General features: G+C 38.1%; 1 protein-coding gene across 4 annotated transcripts in view; it reads left to right on the plus strand.

The window, feature by feature from the left end:
* plekhg4 (pleckstrin homology domain containing, family G (with RhoGef domain) member 4) overlaps positions 1-16,579 on the plus strand; it is a 91,895-nt gene that overhangs the window by 17,185 nt on the left and 58,131 nt on the right. For all 4 annotated transcript variants that reach the window (XM_079867006.1, XM_079867004.1, XM_079867005.1 and 1 more), the window contains exon 2: positions 14,346-14,543. Coding sequence is in view for 3 of the 4 variants with exons in the window: in XM_079867004.1 (XP_079723130.1) it covers positions 14,346-14,543 (198 nt within the window). In the remaining variant the exon portion in view is untranslated. The remainder of the gene's footprint in view (positions 1-14,345; positions 14,544-16,579) is intronic.

The raw sequence follows: 16,579 nt of genomic DNA on the forward strand, positions 1-16,579 counted from the left end.
TGATAAATAGGGGGTCTCAACAGTAATAACAAACACCTTGTCTACAGTATTTAATGTATAGGCATGTGTTTGTAAATGTGTGGCTTCATTTTGCTAGTGGGCATATGTCTGATGTGTGTGTGTGTCTGAGGGTTTACTTAACTTTAAGGAAGTCCCAAGAACTAAGGTAAATCTGCCAATGTGGCCCTTTTGGGTTATATATATTTAAACATTCACTACCGTTCAAATGTTTTGAGTCGGTATGATTTTTGTAATGCTTCAATTATTTGATCACACATACAGTAAACTATTTTTAGTATTAATGTTATTGTGATTTAAATTAGCTGTTTTCTACTTTATTATATTTTAAAATGTAACTTATCCATGTCACATGATCCTTCAGAAATCATTCTAAGAAGCTGATTTTGTGCTCAAGAAATAGGGGTGGGCGAGAAGACCAAAATCATGATATGAATCATTTTATTTCACGATAACGATATATATCACAATATAGTTATTTTTGCTTTAAATAAGGTTTTTATGATTTCAAAATTTGTTTTCATTTGAAATTTCATAATTTTTGTCACCAATTTGAATATTACAAAAAATAATACTAGCCTAAGTTAAAAAAAAAACCTCAAGCTGACTGAAGACAAGTAAACAGTGATAAAATAAGGACATAGAAACTAATTACAAGCATATAGGAAAACAAACTACAATAGAACAAAGACACAAATGAAATGGACCTACCTGAAAAACTTCAAGCACCAGAAATAAGAAATACTACATAAATAAATGGATCAATTCCAATAGGGTCTTCACAACATCGGTGCTCAGGCCCTAATTAAATTGTATAAAATAAACAAATGTATAAAAACACTGTGGGGTCGCATGTTGTATTGAGCCCAAATGATTTTCATTGTTTGGGTAAAAACAGCTGAAACATTCTTCAAATCTTTTTTGAGTTTTCATTTTTTTTAGGTGAACTATCGCTTTAAAAATGACATCATCTTAATGTAGAAATCAGGATTTCAAAAGAGTTGAAAGCCACCTTTGGGTTTGACGGAGTTGTGCTGAGAGGTTATATTCTAAATAACATGAATAGAACTGCATTATGAATCAGTGTATTGCTATGGAACTTGTTTTGGTGGCTCTTGTTGCTTCAAGAATGCTGTCACACCCTTTGGGTGTCTTTCCTTTAACGTGGTAATCCCAACGCACTAGGCAGGAAAGAAAACCGTTCTGTGTGGAGCATTTGAGGAGGAAATTAATGGTCCACTTGTAGAGGAAAAGATGATTAGGATAAATAAATAGGATACATAAATGTGCACACATTTTAGTGAGATGTAAACACTCATATTTAAGTGAATTCTCACTGCCCTTTTACACCCTCTGACATATTTTAGCAGAAGCTAAAAGAGTTGCGTCCAAATTCGCTGTGATAACAAAGGCTACTTCTGAAAGACTGTCAGACATCAAGTTGGGAAAGTCACCATTAGACAGAAACTTGCTCATGTTATTCACACTGACCTGTTAGCTTACTCAGAATGTTATTATACACAATTGCCCTCAGAAGCACAAATCCAGGTTCAGTTGAAATCTACATTTAAAGGATTGGCAAAGGGTAACTGTCCTAGAATGGCTATACTTTGTTATCATGTGTTCTTCTGAATTGTTTATCTTCACAGTTGGTGCCCATTGCTTGTGCCAAATGAAAACATAGGGACCCCCCCCCCCCAAAATTTATGTAACCCCTTCCACATGACCTTACTCTGTCACATCCTGCTGAGTTCAGCCCCAGACAGTGTCTCCACACAATCCAGCTCTCAGCCAATGGAGTCTCGCTTCACAATAGAAGAGATGAGGACTCAATCCATCAGTGGCAGAGGGCCAAAAGTCAACGTTTTTTTTGTGTGTGTTTGGCTCATGAATAGGCTTTGATCTCAATGCAGCCACTCTGAAGTTGTACACCGTTCTGGAGATTAACCCCAAAGACCCAAGGACTCAAGATTTTAAGTTGTATATTTGACTGATTATGTGCCAGTGGTATTAGATGGAGTCCCATCTACAGTTTTGAATTTCAGGGAAAGACTGATTAAAATTAGTTGGGATTTATTTTAGGAGACACTTGAAGCTAAAAGCTGCCGGCCCCTTAATGAATGTGTATCGGTTAGCAACTGCCACTCCATCGTCTTAATCCACATTCACTCATTCAGGATTCATTGAAGTAGTAGAGACATAGAGTTGACATAGAAGTAGAGACTTATAGAGATAAACTATGATAGAAACTCTATCATAGTTGAGCTGGAATCGATGTGTTGGAGTAATATTCATTTTGCATCTTGTCACCCTATATATTTGTTTATTAAAGTGGTATGAAATTAAAATTCACCCTGTCTATTTTGTAAATGCATGTTGTAGATCTTGTTGTGAACAATTCATTCATGTATGTTTCTTTTTTGTTTTATTTGACCTCGTAGTACTTAATCCAAATATCATAACTAATCATAACATTCTTTCTGTGAAAAAAAAAAAGGCTTCTCTCAGGTGACCTATGCTGGACTTTTCCAGTCATTGAGTTCACTTAAACCCGCCCCTGCACAATCGACTTCAAGCTCGCATACATTTTTAAGTTAAACGCCACATCTCAAAATCCAATCAGCAGCCGGTGCAGAGAACTAAGTCCCCTCCCTACATTTTTTCATTGCAACTTAAATGATTGCTATGTTCTCATACCATATCCTGGGCCATGTGACCTGAGGGACCCACTGAGGAACTCTTGAGTATTTCCTACTCATTGGATTTGAACAAATGGCCCCTGTACCGTGAAATTAATTTGATATACCAAGGTACTTCAAAGTAGTGGTCGACCGATATTGGTTTTTTGATGGCCGATGCCGATGCCGATATCTTGGAGAGCAGGGTGGCCGATGGCCGATATAAAGCCGATATTTTTATATATATTTATTTTAATCAATATTTAATAAATTATAAATAAATTATAAAACACATTTTTAAAATAAACATGCTTTTATACTTTAGATGGCAACTTCTTAAATTTGCAATCCTATTACAGTATTTTTCACAAAGTAATTGTTTAGAAATATATGAATATGTGAATAAAAAGAAGGTAGCCTAAACACTGTAACAGGGCTCTCAGTAATCTGGTAATTTCGTGCTGGTAATCATATTTTTTCAAATAAAGACAAGGTAATGCTAATTTTACATACAGCACAGTGAAAACGATATGAATATGACACAGTTGGCAACTGGTTATATATCAGCATATTTTAAAATGAAGGATTTAAAGTTTTTCGATGGCGTCTCCTGTGAAGCTGATCTTCTGTTCGCATTCACTCACTTCGCACGGACCGACCGTCACTTGCAGACAGTAACTTAATGCACACTTCACAAGATATCACACAGCTGGATTCAATTAAATCTGCAAGGTTTGTGAAATTAAATGTTTATTAGATATTCAGAGATTTGTTTAAATGACGTAGATGCGTATTTGCTAAATGTTGACGGCAAATGAGAAAGTATTTTAGCCTGATTGTTTGCCTTTTCTGTTACAAATAATATAAAAGCAAACGCTTTACTTTACTTACTTCGCATAAGTTAATATTTACTTACTTTGTTTACCAGTTCTGTCTAACAAAGTATTAGATATGACTGACAGAGATCGTAAATGAAGACGGAGAATGTGAGTGAGCGCTGTTTGATCTGAGGAGCTGCCGTTGCCGTTCTTTTCTCAGGCACCGGTGTTCTCAGCGCCGCCCATCAAAATAAAAGTCCGGAGCGCCAACAAAATAAAAGTCCCGCTTTCAACACATAGGCCAATCAGAAAAACTTATCGGCCGATGCCGATATTTCAAAAATGCCAAATATCGGCCGATATATCGGCCTTGGCGATATATCGGTCGACCACTACTTCAAAGAACACTGTAGTATTACCACCATGCTAAATGTCCATAAAACATAGTATTGTTCATGCAGCGATTTCATCAAAAATCTCAGACTTGTAGAATATAGAATACCATCCGTCCTAAACTGCTGGTGTATGTTCTGTGTAAGTTGGGAAAGAGATTCAGATGATCAGTTCTCTTGTTTTCATTTCAAGGTGAATAAAAACACACACGCATGACACATCCATTGGTCACACTCTACAAAGCCTTCAAGAATGACTGTTGGGCCCAAATAGTGTTAATGATGGACATTTGATTGTTTGAGTAGACAGCTGTAGATGGACAGAGCCTCTTATGAGTCTTGGCTTCTCCAGGCACACTTTTTACAGCCTGACGCCTGCCCAGTGGCAGTATGAATCAGAGCGCTAGCCTGACGCCTCTGGGTCAGCATGTGGGCCGTCTGAAAGACTGACACTCTTCAAGCATTCAGAGAACTCGGATGGGATACTCTATATTGCTGTCACCATCTGAGGGTTGTTTTTCAATACTCCTATATCTGTACATCAGCACAACACACAGTTTCATGTAAAATAATACAGGGATTCAGAATTGAAGATAATTCATTTGAATTTGAATTTGAATTTCTATGTCTATATAACCGTATAAACATCCGATGTATTCTGATAGGCGCAGCATTTCATTTTTCCATTTTGACCAACAAATCAGTTATCGCTGGAAACTTACCATAGTGTGTCTGGTTAGGACACTATGCAAATCATGCAAAAATGCACATGGGGAGGGTTTGTTGATGTCTTTGAGGGCTGTTTGAACAGTTATGACTTGTGAGCATCAGTTTGTTTCCCTGTGGAATGTCAGACAGCTCTCATTTTCTGCCTTGCTCACTCCAGGAATGTGATGAACTCTGTTTAGCGCTTGGCATATTTTTTCCGATTTTGCGTAACTTCTGGCTTTTGTAACTCAATCTTAGTGAATTTTTTTTTTCCAGAATTTACTCACCCTCATGGTGCTCCAAACCTCTATGACTTTTCTTCTCTGGAACACAAAAGACATTTTGAAAAATATCTCTATGCTTTTGTTTGTTTGTTTGTACACTGACAACCAGTTGTTTGGACCATAAACTATTGTGTTCCACTGAAGACAGAAAATCACACAGGTTTGGAACAACATGAGGGTGAGTAAATGATGACCACATTTTAATTTCTCTTTAATGCAAATGTTTTATAAATAAGTGATTTATGATTCATGCCAAAATATCAACCCTGTCAACAGTTATAAATTAAATGTTGCTGACAGCCACAGTTGAACATAGTTCCATATTTAGACTAATTTCAGTCCTTTCCTGTTCTCTTAAGCAAAATTGCTTCTCTGGGGATCCATTTTGTTGGAAAAATGTCTATCTAGGTACCATTTGTGTAGTGAGCTAGTGGATAAATATTTCCTGAATGTGTTTTTCTTCTAGTGAACTATATTGAGCATTGGAAGGTGTTTCAGGTTGATGTGACCTCATCAGTGATCTGTGAGTGATGTCAGCAGCATTGGACAGTTGTTTGATGTGATGATTGGGAGGTGTCATGGTGCAATAGCTGCTTCACCTCTTCAGGAAGTCGATAGATGCTACATGTTCACATGTCTAGAACCTTATTCTTATCAGCCTGCTGATAATGAAGCAGGGAAATATATAAATAGTGGTTTGGGGGAGAGAAAGAGAGAGAGGTTTATATGCCTCTTTTGTGTTCACAGTTCTCCATTGATGTGCTGCCATCACATTGTGCTCTACCAGAGTTTCCGCCCTCTAAACCTCTGTGCCACCCTCATGCACAATTGCCTGGTCACCTGATCAGCTGGGACAGGACAAACACTGGAAATGGAATTATTTGTCCACTCTTTTGTGTAGCTTACGCCTCTCTCTTTCTCTGTTACTCTTTTCTCTTTCACTGTGTCACTCTAATGGACAGCTGGTTCATTCTGTCACTTGTGCTGGGGTGAAAGGTCAGGCCCCCAGTGCTCTGCCCTGCCATACACTGTCTCTGAGTCTCTGTGTGTGTGTGTGTGTGTGTGTGTGTGTGTGTGTGTGTGTGTGTGTGTGTGTGTGTGCACATATTTGATGCGTGTCTTATTACCTTACACATCTGTTAGAGCTCAGCTGCAGTTTTATGCAACCACACTTCAAAGAACAAGGTCTCTCTTATTCTTCTCATTTAAATTGACCCACCTTTTTAATGGATTATACTATCTCTCTAGTTATGTTATTCTATTTTGGGCTTCTAGTGTTCTTTGTCAGATGGCAGTTTTTAAGAACAAGTCTGAACATCTCACATTCCTATCGTCTATCCAACCACTAACCTATGCAGTACTTCCTTAGTGTACATAAGCACAGTATGTATGTTTAAATGCGCTTTAAAGTTTGATTGCAGTCAGACTAAAGCAATAATTCATCTTTTAAAAATGTTTTAGTCTGACTTGAATCTTGCCAGTCAAATTTTACGAAGTCGGCCAAACAGATATAGATAATGTTGTTCTAGGTGTTATGCTCTGAAAGACAGAGAATAATGTGTGACGTGTATTTAATTCTTCAATTAGTTAGCATTGCGTCATCTGTACATGGACATACAGGTGTAGACTGTAGCTTAACTACACAAAAATAATATGCAAAAAGTATAACTGCACATGTGAACATAGTTTATTTTCCACTACACTGCTTTTCAAACATATTTGTTCTGCCCTTTCCTTAAAATGATGTCCTGTAAGGGTTAAACAGTCAACAGAGGGATTCCTTGTTCCCTGGAGACAGATGCAATTGATTTGATTATACACCAGTAAGAGTGTGACCCATAGAGATGCTTTATATAAGTAATCTAATATTGTCCAGCCAAAGGCCAAGCTGCCATCTTAAAAGGGGACAGGCTTGATTTAACAATGCCGGATGCCATGCACTCTCACGTCATGATTATCATTAGTGAAAAGAGCCCATGCCGTAAATAACACTCCTCCTAACGACATCTCTAGACACAGTCAACCGCCATTAGACGGTTTGTCACATTCAGGGAAATGGTTAAATTCAACATGTATGCCAAGATTTAATATTGTTTTCAAAAAACAAAAGCAACATAAAGGAACTTTGAATTTATTTATTTTTTGTGTGTGCAGTCAAGCCACAGTCTTCATCTGTCTGTGCAATTGCAAATGTCAACAACAATGTATAATTTAATATTTGAAGTATTAAATGCACATCCCGTGGCTTTTGGAGCAAACACACAATGCCAAGACAAGATGTAGTCTGATTAACATGTTGGCATGCTGGATGAAGCCGAGCTACAATCGCATTTATCTAGATCTGTTGGTTCAACTTCAAGACAACAGAATGGTACAGTTTCAGTCAGGCTAAAGCGTTTGTGACATTTTAAAAAAGTTCACCAGAATTCTAACTTTTAAAAGTGCATAAACATACTTAAAATGTTCACTTAGCCTATGAAATATTTTAGCAAACAATACTTTTAGCTGTCAGTAATAGGGTCTTAACCAGGCATGATGTAACAATGCCAACTACAAGCAATTCATTCGTGCACCAAGTGAAAATTGGGCGACACAATCAACCACAATCAAGTCATCGGAATAGTTTCTTTTCCTTTTGCGCTACCTCGCAATTTATTCCTGTGATGCAAAACTGAATTTTCAGCATCATTACTCCAGTCTTTAGTGTCACATGATCCTTCAGAAATCATTGTATGCTGATATGGTGTTCAAGAAACATTTCTTCTTGTTATCAATATTGAAAACACTGAGCTGCTTAATATTTTTGAGGAAACCATGACACATTTTTTAAAGATGCTTTTATGAATATAGAAAGCTCAAAATAACAGCATTGAAATAGTAACCGTTTGTAACAAATTTAATGCATCCTTGCTGGATTTTTTTATTTTAATGACCCCAAAACTTTTGAGTGCCAGTGTATGTTGAAACCCATTCCACTGAATTTAGCCAGTTCTGTCCCATAATCACTGCAGAATATGCTAAGTAAGTTTCCTTCAGATTCTGCTTGGGCATGTTTATGAGGACTCAGTATAATGAAGAACAAGTCCAACCACAAACACTCAGAAAACCACAGACTGTCCCTCTGATAAAGTGTGGTACAATGCACTCACACAAATTCATGAGGCACAGTGTTTATCCTGTAGGCATGATTATGGAGCTTTGCAGAATGATACCATTGTAGACCCAAATCTCTCCAACTTGTCTCACTAATGCCCTAGAGAAAAGACCAAGATGAGTGATAAAAAGAGGGAGAGGGATGAGCAGCTTGTGTGGCCATTTAGATCTGGAGGAAATTAAACCGTCTGCTGTAGACTAACAGTAAATCCCTCTCCTCTCTCAAACTGAGCCCTTCTAGGGTCTCCCATTCAGCTCACTGACAGAGCTTAAGCTGCGGTTTCTTACCTTTAAAAGGTAAAAATGGAGAAGGAATGTGGAATATTTGACTTTCTCTGGGAAATGTTTGCTTTTACACTATTTGAGACAGGAAGTCTGCATTGATTCCTCTTCCTTCCTGGGTCAACACACTACAGGCAGTCAGACTCATGACTGAGCATTAGCCATGATAAGTAGATGAAACCACAGCCTGCTCTAATCAACATCTTTTTCGCATGCCGTGACACTCTTTGACTCGGTTTGACTCGGTTTAGCTGGAGTGACGGCTCTTGGGAAAATGATATTGCTTTTGCTTATGGTGATGGGTGGTGTGTGTTACTGCGCAGGGTTTAAATGGGAGTCCTAATTATGTAATGCATTATTCAGTGGAGAGAGTCTGCAGGATTTCTGTGGGTCTCAAGAGAGTTTTTCCCCAAGCTCCAGAGCCTGCTCTTTGATTGATGCCTTCTTGGCACCTCGGTCGGTACTGTTTGAGAGGAAAACCCCTCTCTCTCCTGCTTTTGAAGGCCGTCCTGCGGATTAAAAAATGGCCTTCAATCATCTAAAAATTTTGATGGAAATAATTGGAACTCCTCGGTTCTTGAGGCTAGACGTGATCTAAAGAGTCGCATCACAAACCCATTTTCACTGGAGGAGAAACCTGGAGAGAGACTAGATGGATGGATGTGTGATCTCAAAGGTCCATATGGATCAATGTATGAGACCAGCATACGATAATCACACTGATCTGAGCTTCAAGATGAGAGTCAAAGAATGATCACACTTCCACACTTTGTGTGTTATTTCAGATGGTCGAGATGTATGTGGGGGAATCGCAGTTCCCAGGATGACTGAGTTACTGCACTGATAACAGTATGACACAGCACATTTGTCCTAAGTACAGACAGACAGACAGACACGCACATGCACACACACACACACACACACACACACACACACACACACACACACACACACACACACACACACACTGCAGATACACAAAGCATGATGCCCTTCCCCTTAGTTTTCCCTTTATAATGAGAAAATTATTATTTGTCTTTGATTGACTCTATCAGTCACTAACTTTTGTGGATTCTTCAAACTTCAGACATTAGTAATCTTCACCTGCCAAAAAATACCTGTATGTGAGCATCACGCTATGAGGGCTGTGTGTTTGTACTGTTAGTTTACCGTTAGCCTGACCTTTTACTTTCAAAATAAAGTGTAGTCGCTTTTTCTGTCAATAATTTCTGTTCATTGAAATGTAATTTCTCAATTTAAAATGTAAAAATGTAACAATGAGTTTTTGTTGCCTTAGTGCCTTTCATTGTGTGTGTCCCAGTCACCTCTTGAATCTTGTGGCTGGGTCCACATCCCCCTTTTGGAAACCTCTCTGGTACTTTGTTTTCTTGTAACTGTTAGTGTTTTGGGTGCAAGAAGGTCCTTCTCAGTCCTCCTACATCTTTAATCTCTCATACCCTCTTTAATGCTGGACCCACAGTGCACCTGTGCGTCTGCTTTGCTCGCAGCTGTGCCAAGTTGTTTTCCAGTTTGTTCGTTCTCATGTTCTTTATCTTTCTTTCTCTCATAACAACCCTCTACAATGCGAGGAAATCACTCTCATATGGGACTAAATCTTCACTCTGGGCTACTGAATAGTGTCTATCATTAGCCATTGGCTTTTAAATTCTTAGATTTTACTCACCAGTGTGTGTGTTAAAGGCTAAGTATAAGTTTAGCATAGATATATTTCACGCGCTGAACACTGACTTAGCACTTGAGAGTTTCGCTCTCCATCATGCAGTCTGTAGATTCTGTACTATTTCAATGCAGCTCAATGGATGTGCTGGGTACCTGTATTTACATACCATAAACTCTAGTGTAAAAGCGCAGGACTCGCTGTCGCTTTGCTATTATTATTATTATTATTATTATCTTTTTATAATAATTACTATTATCTATATAGTGATCTATTTTTTTACAGAAACACTGAATGACTGAAAATATCTTAAACATCATCAGTCCTAAGTTCAGTTAAAAGGACAAAATATGCATTCATACATGGTTACCAAGTTTTACTTCTAATTATGAAATTTCTATCATTAAATAGCGCTTGATTATCATTATATCATAATATAATGCCTGATTGACTGATGTTAAGAGTGTACGTTCAGATATTTAAAAAGCTGTGCCATTTCGCAAAAATAAGCTGATTCTCTCTCTCTCTCGCTCTCTCTCTCTCTCTCTCTCTCTCTCTCTATATATATATATACAGGTGCTGGTCATAAAATTAGAATATCATCAAAAAGTTGATTTATTTCAGTAATTCCGTTAAAAAAGTGAAACTTGTATATTATATAGACTCATTACATGCAAATGAGATATCTCAAGCCTTTATTTGTTATAATTTTGATGATTATGGCTTACAGCTTATGAAAACCACAAAATCAAAATCTCAGAAAATTAGAATATTACATGAAATCACACAGTAATTACACAGTGATACCATGGTCATTGAACCAGGTTTTGGTTATTTTGGCAGTGTGGGCCGGTGCAAATCCTGCTGGAAAATGAAGGAAGCATGAAGTGCTCTGGAAATGTCCTGGTAGACGGCTGCGTTGACTCTGGATTTAATAAAGCACAGTGGACCAAAGTCCTCTTTTCTGATGAGAGCAAATTTTGCATCTCATTTAGAAACCAAGGTCCCAGAGTCTGGAGGAAGAATGGAGAGGCACACAATCCAAGATGCTTGAAGTCCAGTGTGAAGTTTCCACAGTCTGTGTTGGTTTGGGGAGCCATGTCATCGGCTGGTGTTGGTCCACTGTGCTGTCCACTCAACGCAGCCGTCTACCAGGACATTTCCAGAGCACTTCATGCTTCCTTCAGCAGACAAGCTTTATGGAGATGCTGACTTCATTTTCCAGCAGGATTTGCACCTGCCTACACTGCCAAAATAACCAAAACCTGCTTCAATGACCATGGTATCACTGTGTAATTACTGTGTGATTTCATGTAATATTCTAATTTTCTGAGATTTTGATTTTGTGGTTTTCACAAGCTGTAAGCCATAATCATCAAAATTATAACAAATAAAGGCTTGAGATATCTAATTTTGCATGTAATGAGTCTATATAATATACAAGTTTCACATTTTTAACAGAATTACTGAAATAAATCAACTTTTTGATGATATTCTAATTTTATGACCAGCACCTGTATATATATATATATATATATATATATATATATATATATATATATATATATATATATATATATATATAAGGGGTATTACGATACACGTATTCGTATTGAACCGTTTGGTACGAGGCTTGCGGTTCGGTACACATTACAAACCGAATGATTCGTTGGACCATATTTCCTGCTGGCGAGACCAAAATTTTGTTAGCAGTCGCGACAACGTTGCCCAACATCAAATGGCAAACGTAATAAAAGTGGAACGAAACTGGAAAGTGGAACGAAACTCGTTGTATTTCACAGACTGTTTATCAGTTTGGACCAATGTCAGTGCTGTGCGAGCCCATCTTGATCAAGTGACACTGTTGCTGCACAATGCTAAGAGATCCTGTAAAGAAAGCATTTGAATTCACCACTGAAGATATCGCTGCGAGATGTAGTGAGAAGCATTCGGATTTCTCCGTTATTAGCCATAGATCTCTATTAGATCAAACAGCGCTGACGTGGCAACCAGGAGAAACAGTGTGCCATGAATGAACTAGTTATAGGCTTTAAGTCCACAAATCAGAAACGTTCACCATGGATTTAATGTAGTAACACTAACTGTAACCATGGAAGTCTGGCAGGTAAGAATCTTTCAAGTACGTCACACATCTTTTAAAGCACTTCAAAACTTAAATATTATATATGAATATTTCATTTAATTTTTTATAAGGAGCTGTTTTATATACTGCTAAGAAGACACCCCAGAATATTGGTCAAGTATAGCTCCTCCATCATTGTTCAAAGTAAAAAAAGATAATACTTTATGATGTTAATTTTAATAAATAAACAAAAACGTACCGAACCATGACACCACTGTGTCGTGACGAACCGAACTGTGAGTTTTGTGAACCATTACACCCCTAATATATATAGTGTATCAGTTTGGCAAGTGGACTAGCCAATGGTGATTCTATTGCCAAGGTGTGTATAAAGGGTTGCATTAACATCCTCACTTTAACTCTCGGTCTGCTATTGTTCCCATATGTTATATTGATACAATCTTACCCTAAATGACAATCTACACATGTGCATACGCATATATGCAGTTTATGCAACTGCTTGCGATATCTGAATGATTTTAATAGGCTACTTAAAAAAGTTGCGGAAAGTCAAAGTTTTAGGTTGACGCATATAGCACAGAATAGACTGGGCAGGCAACTGTTACTTACATGTGACGTGTTTGATGTTAAAAAGAGTAAAAAGCACAATAAGCTGCGGAAAAAAACTCATTGCATTTCTTACGCTGTCTGACACACAAGCGAAGCTTCGTGCACAGAAAGCCAACTCTCAAAATGAATTCGATCCCGAATACATTACCAAGTTAAGCAAAGAGTTGGTGGTATTTAATTAAAAATGTTTTTGTTGTTGTTTACATTAAAGTTAAATTGACATTGTCAGATTTGTGATATTACTTTTTATGTAATGCTAAAACGCTGCTGTTCACTTTCAGAAGTTGTAGTGATGCTTTCTTTTCCCAGAAAGAATGTGAAACATTTTATATTTTTTATATCATTTTCCATTTTTAAATAGATTTAATATAATTTCAATTGATTTTACACACTTAAAGCATTATCGTATCACATATCGAATATTGCATTATTTAACAATATATTGTATTATTCTTCAAAATCGTGCAGCCCTACAGAGTAGTGTTTTGAGGTCATAAGTGGTACTGTTGTATGAGAAAGCTGGTTTAGTAGAGCTGCTTTCAGGGCGGTTGTGTGGTTTGGATGATATTTGGCCAGTGAGTTTATTGATAATCTACTCAAAAAGCATGATTGTGGAAATAATTCAATAATGCTGACATTATTGGGCCACATGATGAAAGTTACTAGAAAAGTTATTATATTCGTAGTGTGTGCTGTGTCTTTTATAAGAGACTTGATGACTGTAAACAAGACAGATGCACTAGTGACGCCAAGTCCACACTGGTCACAGTAAGATTTCAGGTGAACTTACCTGCATGTTAGCCCAGCGAGCACTGACATGTTGATTGAGATTGACGGTAGACTACTATAGTATTTGCAGTGAATGTAATCTTTATTTACAAAGAAATGCTTCAACACTGATTACGTTGAGCCCGCTTCATTTTTTCAAGAAAGTTAGTGGTGCACGTTTCTGTTGCAGACATGATGTGACATGCAGTGAACAAGATGGATGGGCTCTACAAACATTTTCACCATTTCTTTGCAGGATTAATTAATGCATTTATCTCAACCTCAACCTCAAATATGTGAATGGCAGAGGAAGAGATCATGCTTATGAAGAGCAAATAGACAGTAAAGTTAGACTAGAGGCCTTTTTCCTTAAGTGTGGCTGGAGCAGCTGATATTTTTAGCAGCATTTTGGTCGCTCCCTGCACTGGCTTTAGGAGTCAGGTTTCACCGTCGACCACTGTTCTTCTCCGAACTTCTCAGAGTGAAAGGCTCTTGATGGAGACCACCAGGGATTGTGATCAGCTGCTTTCAGGACACGTGTGGACGCTGAAGAAAGAAAGCTGGGTCTGTCTGTTGACAGACTACACCAGGCTTGGGTGATTCACTTCCTAAGAGTGTGTCAATCAATGTGTCTGTGTAGGACTTAATACCATCTTGCTGTTTGATGGGCAGCAGATTGTGTTTCATGACATTAGGATGTTCTGTAGCCCAATTGAGGTCATCTAGCATTCTCATTGTTTGTATTAGTAACAAAAAATTTAATAGTATTTAGGTCGTACTGTTGAGATAGGCTAGTTGAAATGTAAAGAAGGTTTTTAGTGCTTCTTCTGAGTATTTGTTTGTTTCTCTGCAGGACTCTGAATCTCTGGACAGCTGTATCCAGAGCACGCTCTCTGCTCTCTACCCTCCATTTGAAGCCACTGCGGCCACCGTGCTATGCCAGGTGTTGGACGTGGTCGAGACAACATACCGTGGGGACGGGCTGCGCTACATCATTGACTTCCTGGTGCCTGCTAAACACATCCTTCAGAGCATTCAACAAGATGCATGCGTGAGTCTTGAAGTTCCCTTTCATTCATTCATTAGCTCTAACCCTGATAAAACTCACCTGAACACTCTGATCAAGGTCTTCAGGATTACGACAAATTTTCAAGCAGGTGTGTTTTATCAGGATTGAAGCTAAACTCTCCATGACAGTGACCCTCCAGGAAGTTGCCTGTCTCTGATCTAATCTAATGAAAACCCTAAATTTAGACTAATACAATTTAGAGATTGACAGATATTGAATTTTACCGGTAACGATAACTAAGTTGCGCAACGCCTGCCAATAACCGATTAATTACCTGATAGTTTATAAATTGTATTTTTAAATGAAATCAAATTCGTTCCTGTTTTTTTTAATAAGTTCCTCTCAGCTGCATGAACATATTAATTGGCATTCTCACATTACTAGCTTTAAATATGCAACAGCTAGTTTGGGAATGCATACACATGCTCAGTTGTAGTGGTGCAACGGATCATCATTGATCCGTGATCCGTTCGGATCAATATCTTCGGTTCGGCACACACGTGATTCGCGGATTGATTTATGAAAAAAAAAGAAGTTGTGCGCATGTTCAGTCCACACACAGCGTGGTCATGACGAGCGGAGGAACGGAGGAGCTTGAACGCCCCGCGTCATTTAAAATTACCTGTATGGGAGCATTTTGGCTTCCCTGGAACACGCGTCTATTTCGCTTCAAACGCTCGCTTATCATTATACGCACGCGGCGCGTCCTATTCGCTTTGGACGCGCAAAAGGATTCAAACTGTTCAAGCATCGAACTAGACGCGAATTTGACGCTCTATTCGCGTTTCGTGTGAACGCAGCAAAATGAACAGGCTGCGATGTCAAGATTGCAATGCGTGTGTGTGTGTGTGTGTGTGTGTGTGTGTGAGAGAAAGAGCGAGAGAGAGAGGCACGGGCGCGATCGAACAGTGGAAACATGTGGAACAGTCAAACTGTAAACTCTTGTCAAACTGTAACCTACAACTGTCACCCAAACACACACACACACACACACACACACACACGGTGTTTAAAAGCAAAAATTATCTCATCTTTTGGACATTCATCATATTGCATTGGTTTTCATTTCTTGTCCTCAAACAGAGTAATCTGTTTATTTTGAAGTTACACATTCTACATTGATTAAAAAAGAAAATCAAATGTGTTTTTAATGGTAGTATAATTTTATACAGAAATAAATTATTTATAATTCAGATGAGAATAACGTTAAAGTTTAATTTTAATTTTAAATTCATTCAGGTACAATTACCAAACATATCTCAAGGTCTTTTGAATAAAGGGTGGCAGTCTTTCATTATCAACTGTTGTTGTGGATATACTGGAGAAATATTTACGGAATAAATATACGGAAGTGAAAAAGTGGTATCGGGACATCGGTGGAAACACATCAAGCATGGCCACGTTACGTCATCCCGTCGCGCACCCACTGTTGATTTTCATATATTTTAATTTAATATTTTAAAAGTGTTAATAAACAAAAAGACAAAACTTATGTTTATTTGTCTTGTCTTGTCTTTTTTTTTTTTTTTTTTTGCTGATCCGAAAAATGATCCGATCCGAACCGTGAGTTTTTTGATCCGTTGCACCCCTACTCAGTTGTATATAAACTGTGGGCTGGGACACATGATGTCGGGTCGTCGGCGAGCGTGCAGTGTGTTCCACACATTAGTTCTCTTCAGGATCACGTCGGCGGCAGTTTGCCTGAATCAGCATGTCGGGGCCGCTGATGAGAGTGGGAACACTGATTGGATGTTCAATTTTAGTGAACGAGTCATTGCACGAGAATTAAAGCGAAAGTGATGAAAGAGAGCAAGTCAAGACGGCACAGACAGAAGGCTGATCTAATATTATGTTATCTTACCCGAGCATTCCAAAATATTGATAATTTAATAAGCCGCTTAAACATTAACATGAGCCGCTTAAAATTAAGAAAGTTATCAACATAATTGATATTCAAAATGGCAAGCAAGCGCAGCTTTTTTCATGTTTCGTATATCTCGTATATCCTTGTTTCGGTT

Source organism: Squalius cephalus (assembly GCF_949319135.1).
Source record: "Squalius cephalus genome assembly, chromosome: 3".
Classification (NCBI taxonomy): domain Eukaryota; kingdom Metazoa; phylum Chordata; class Actinopteri; order Cypriniformes; family Leuciscidae; genus Squalius; species Squalius cephalus.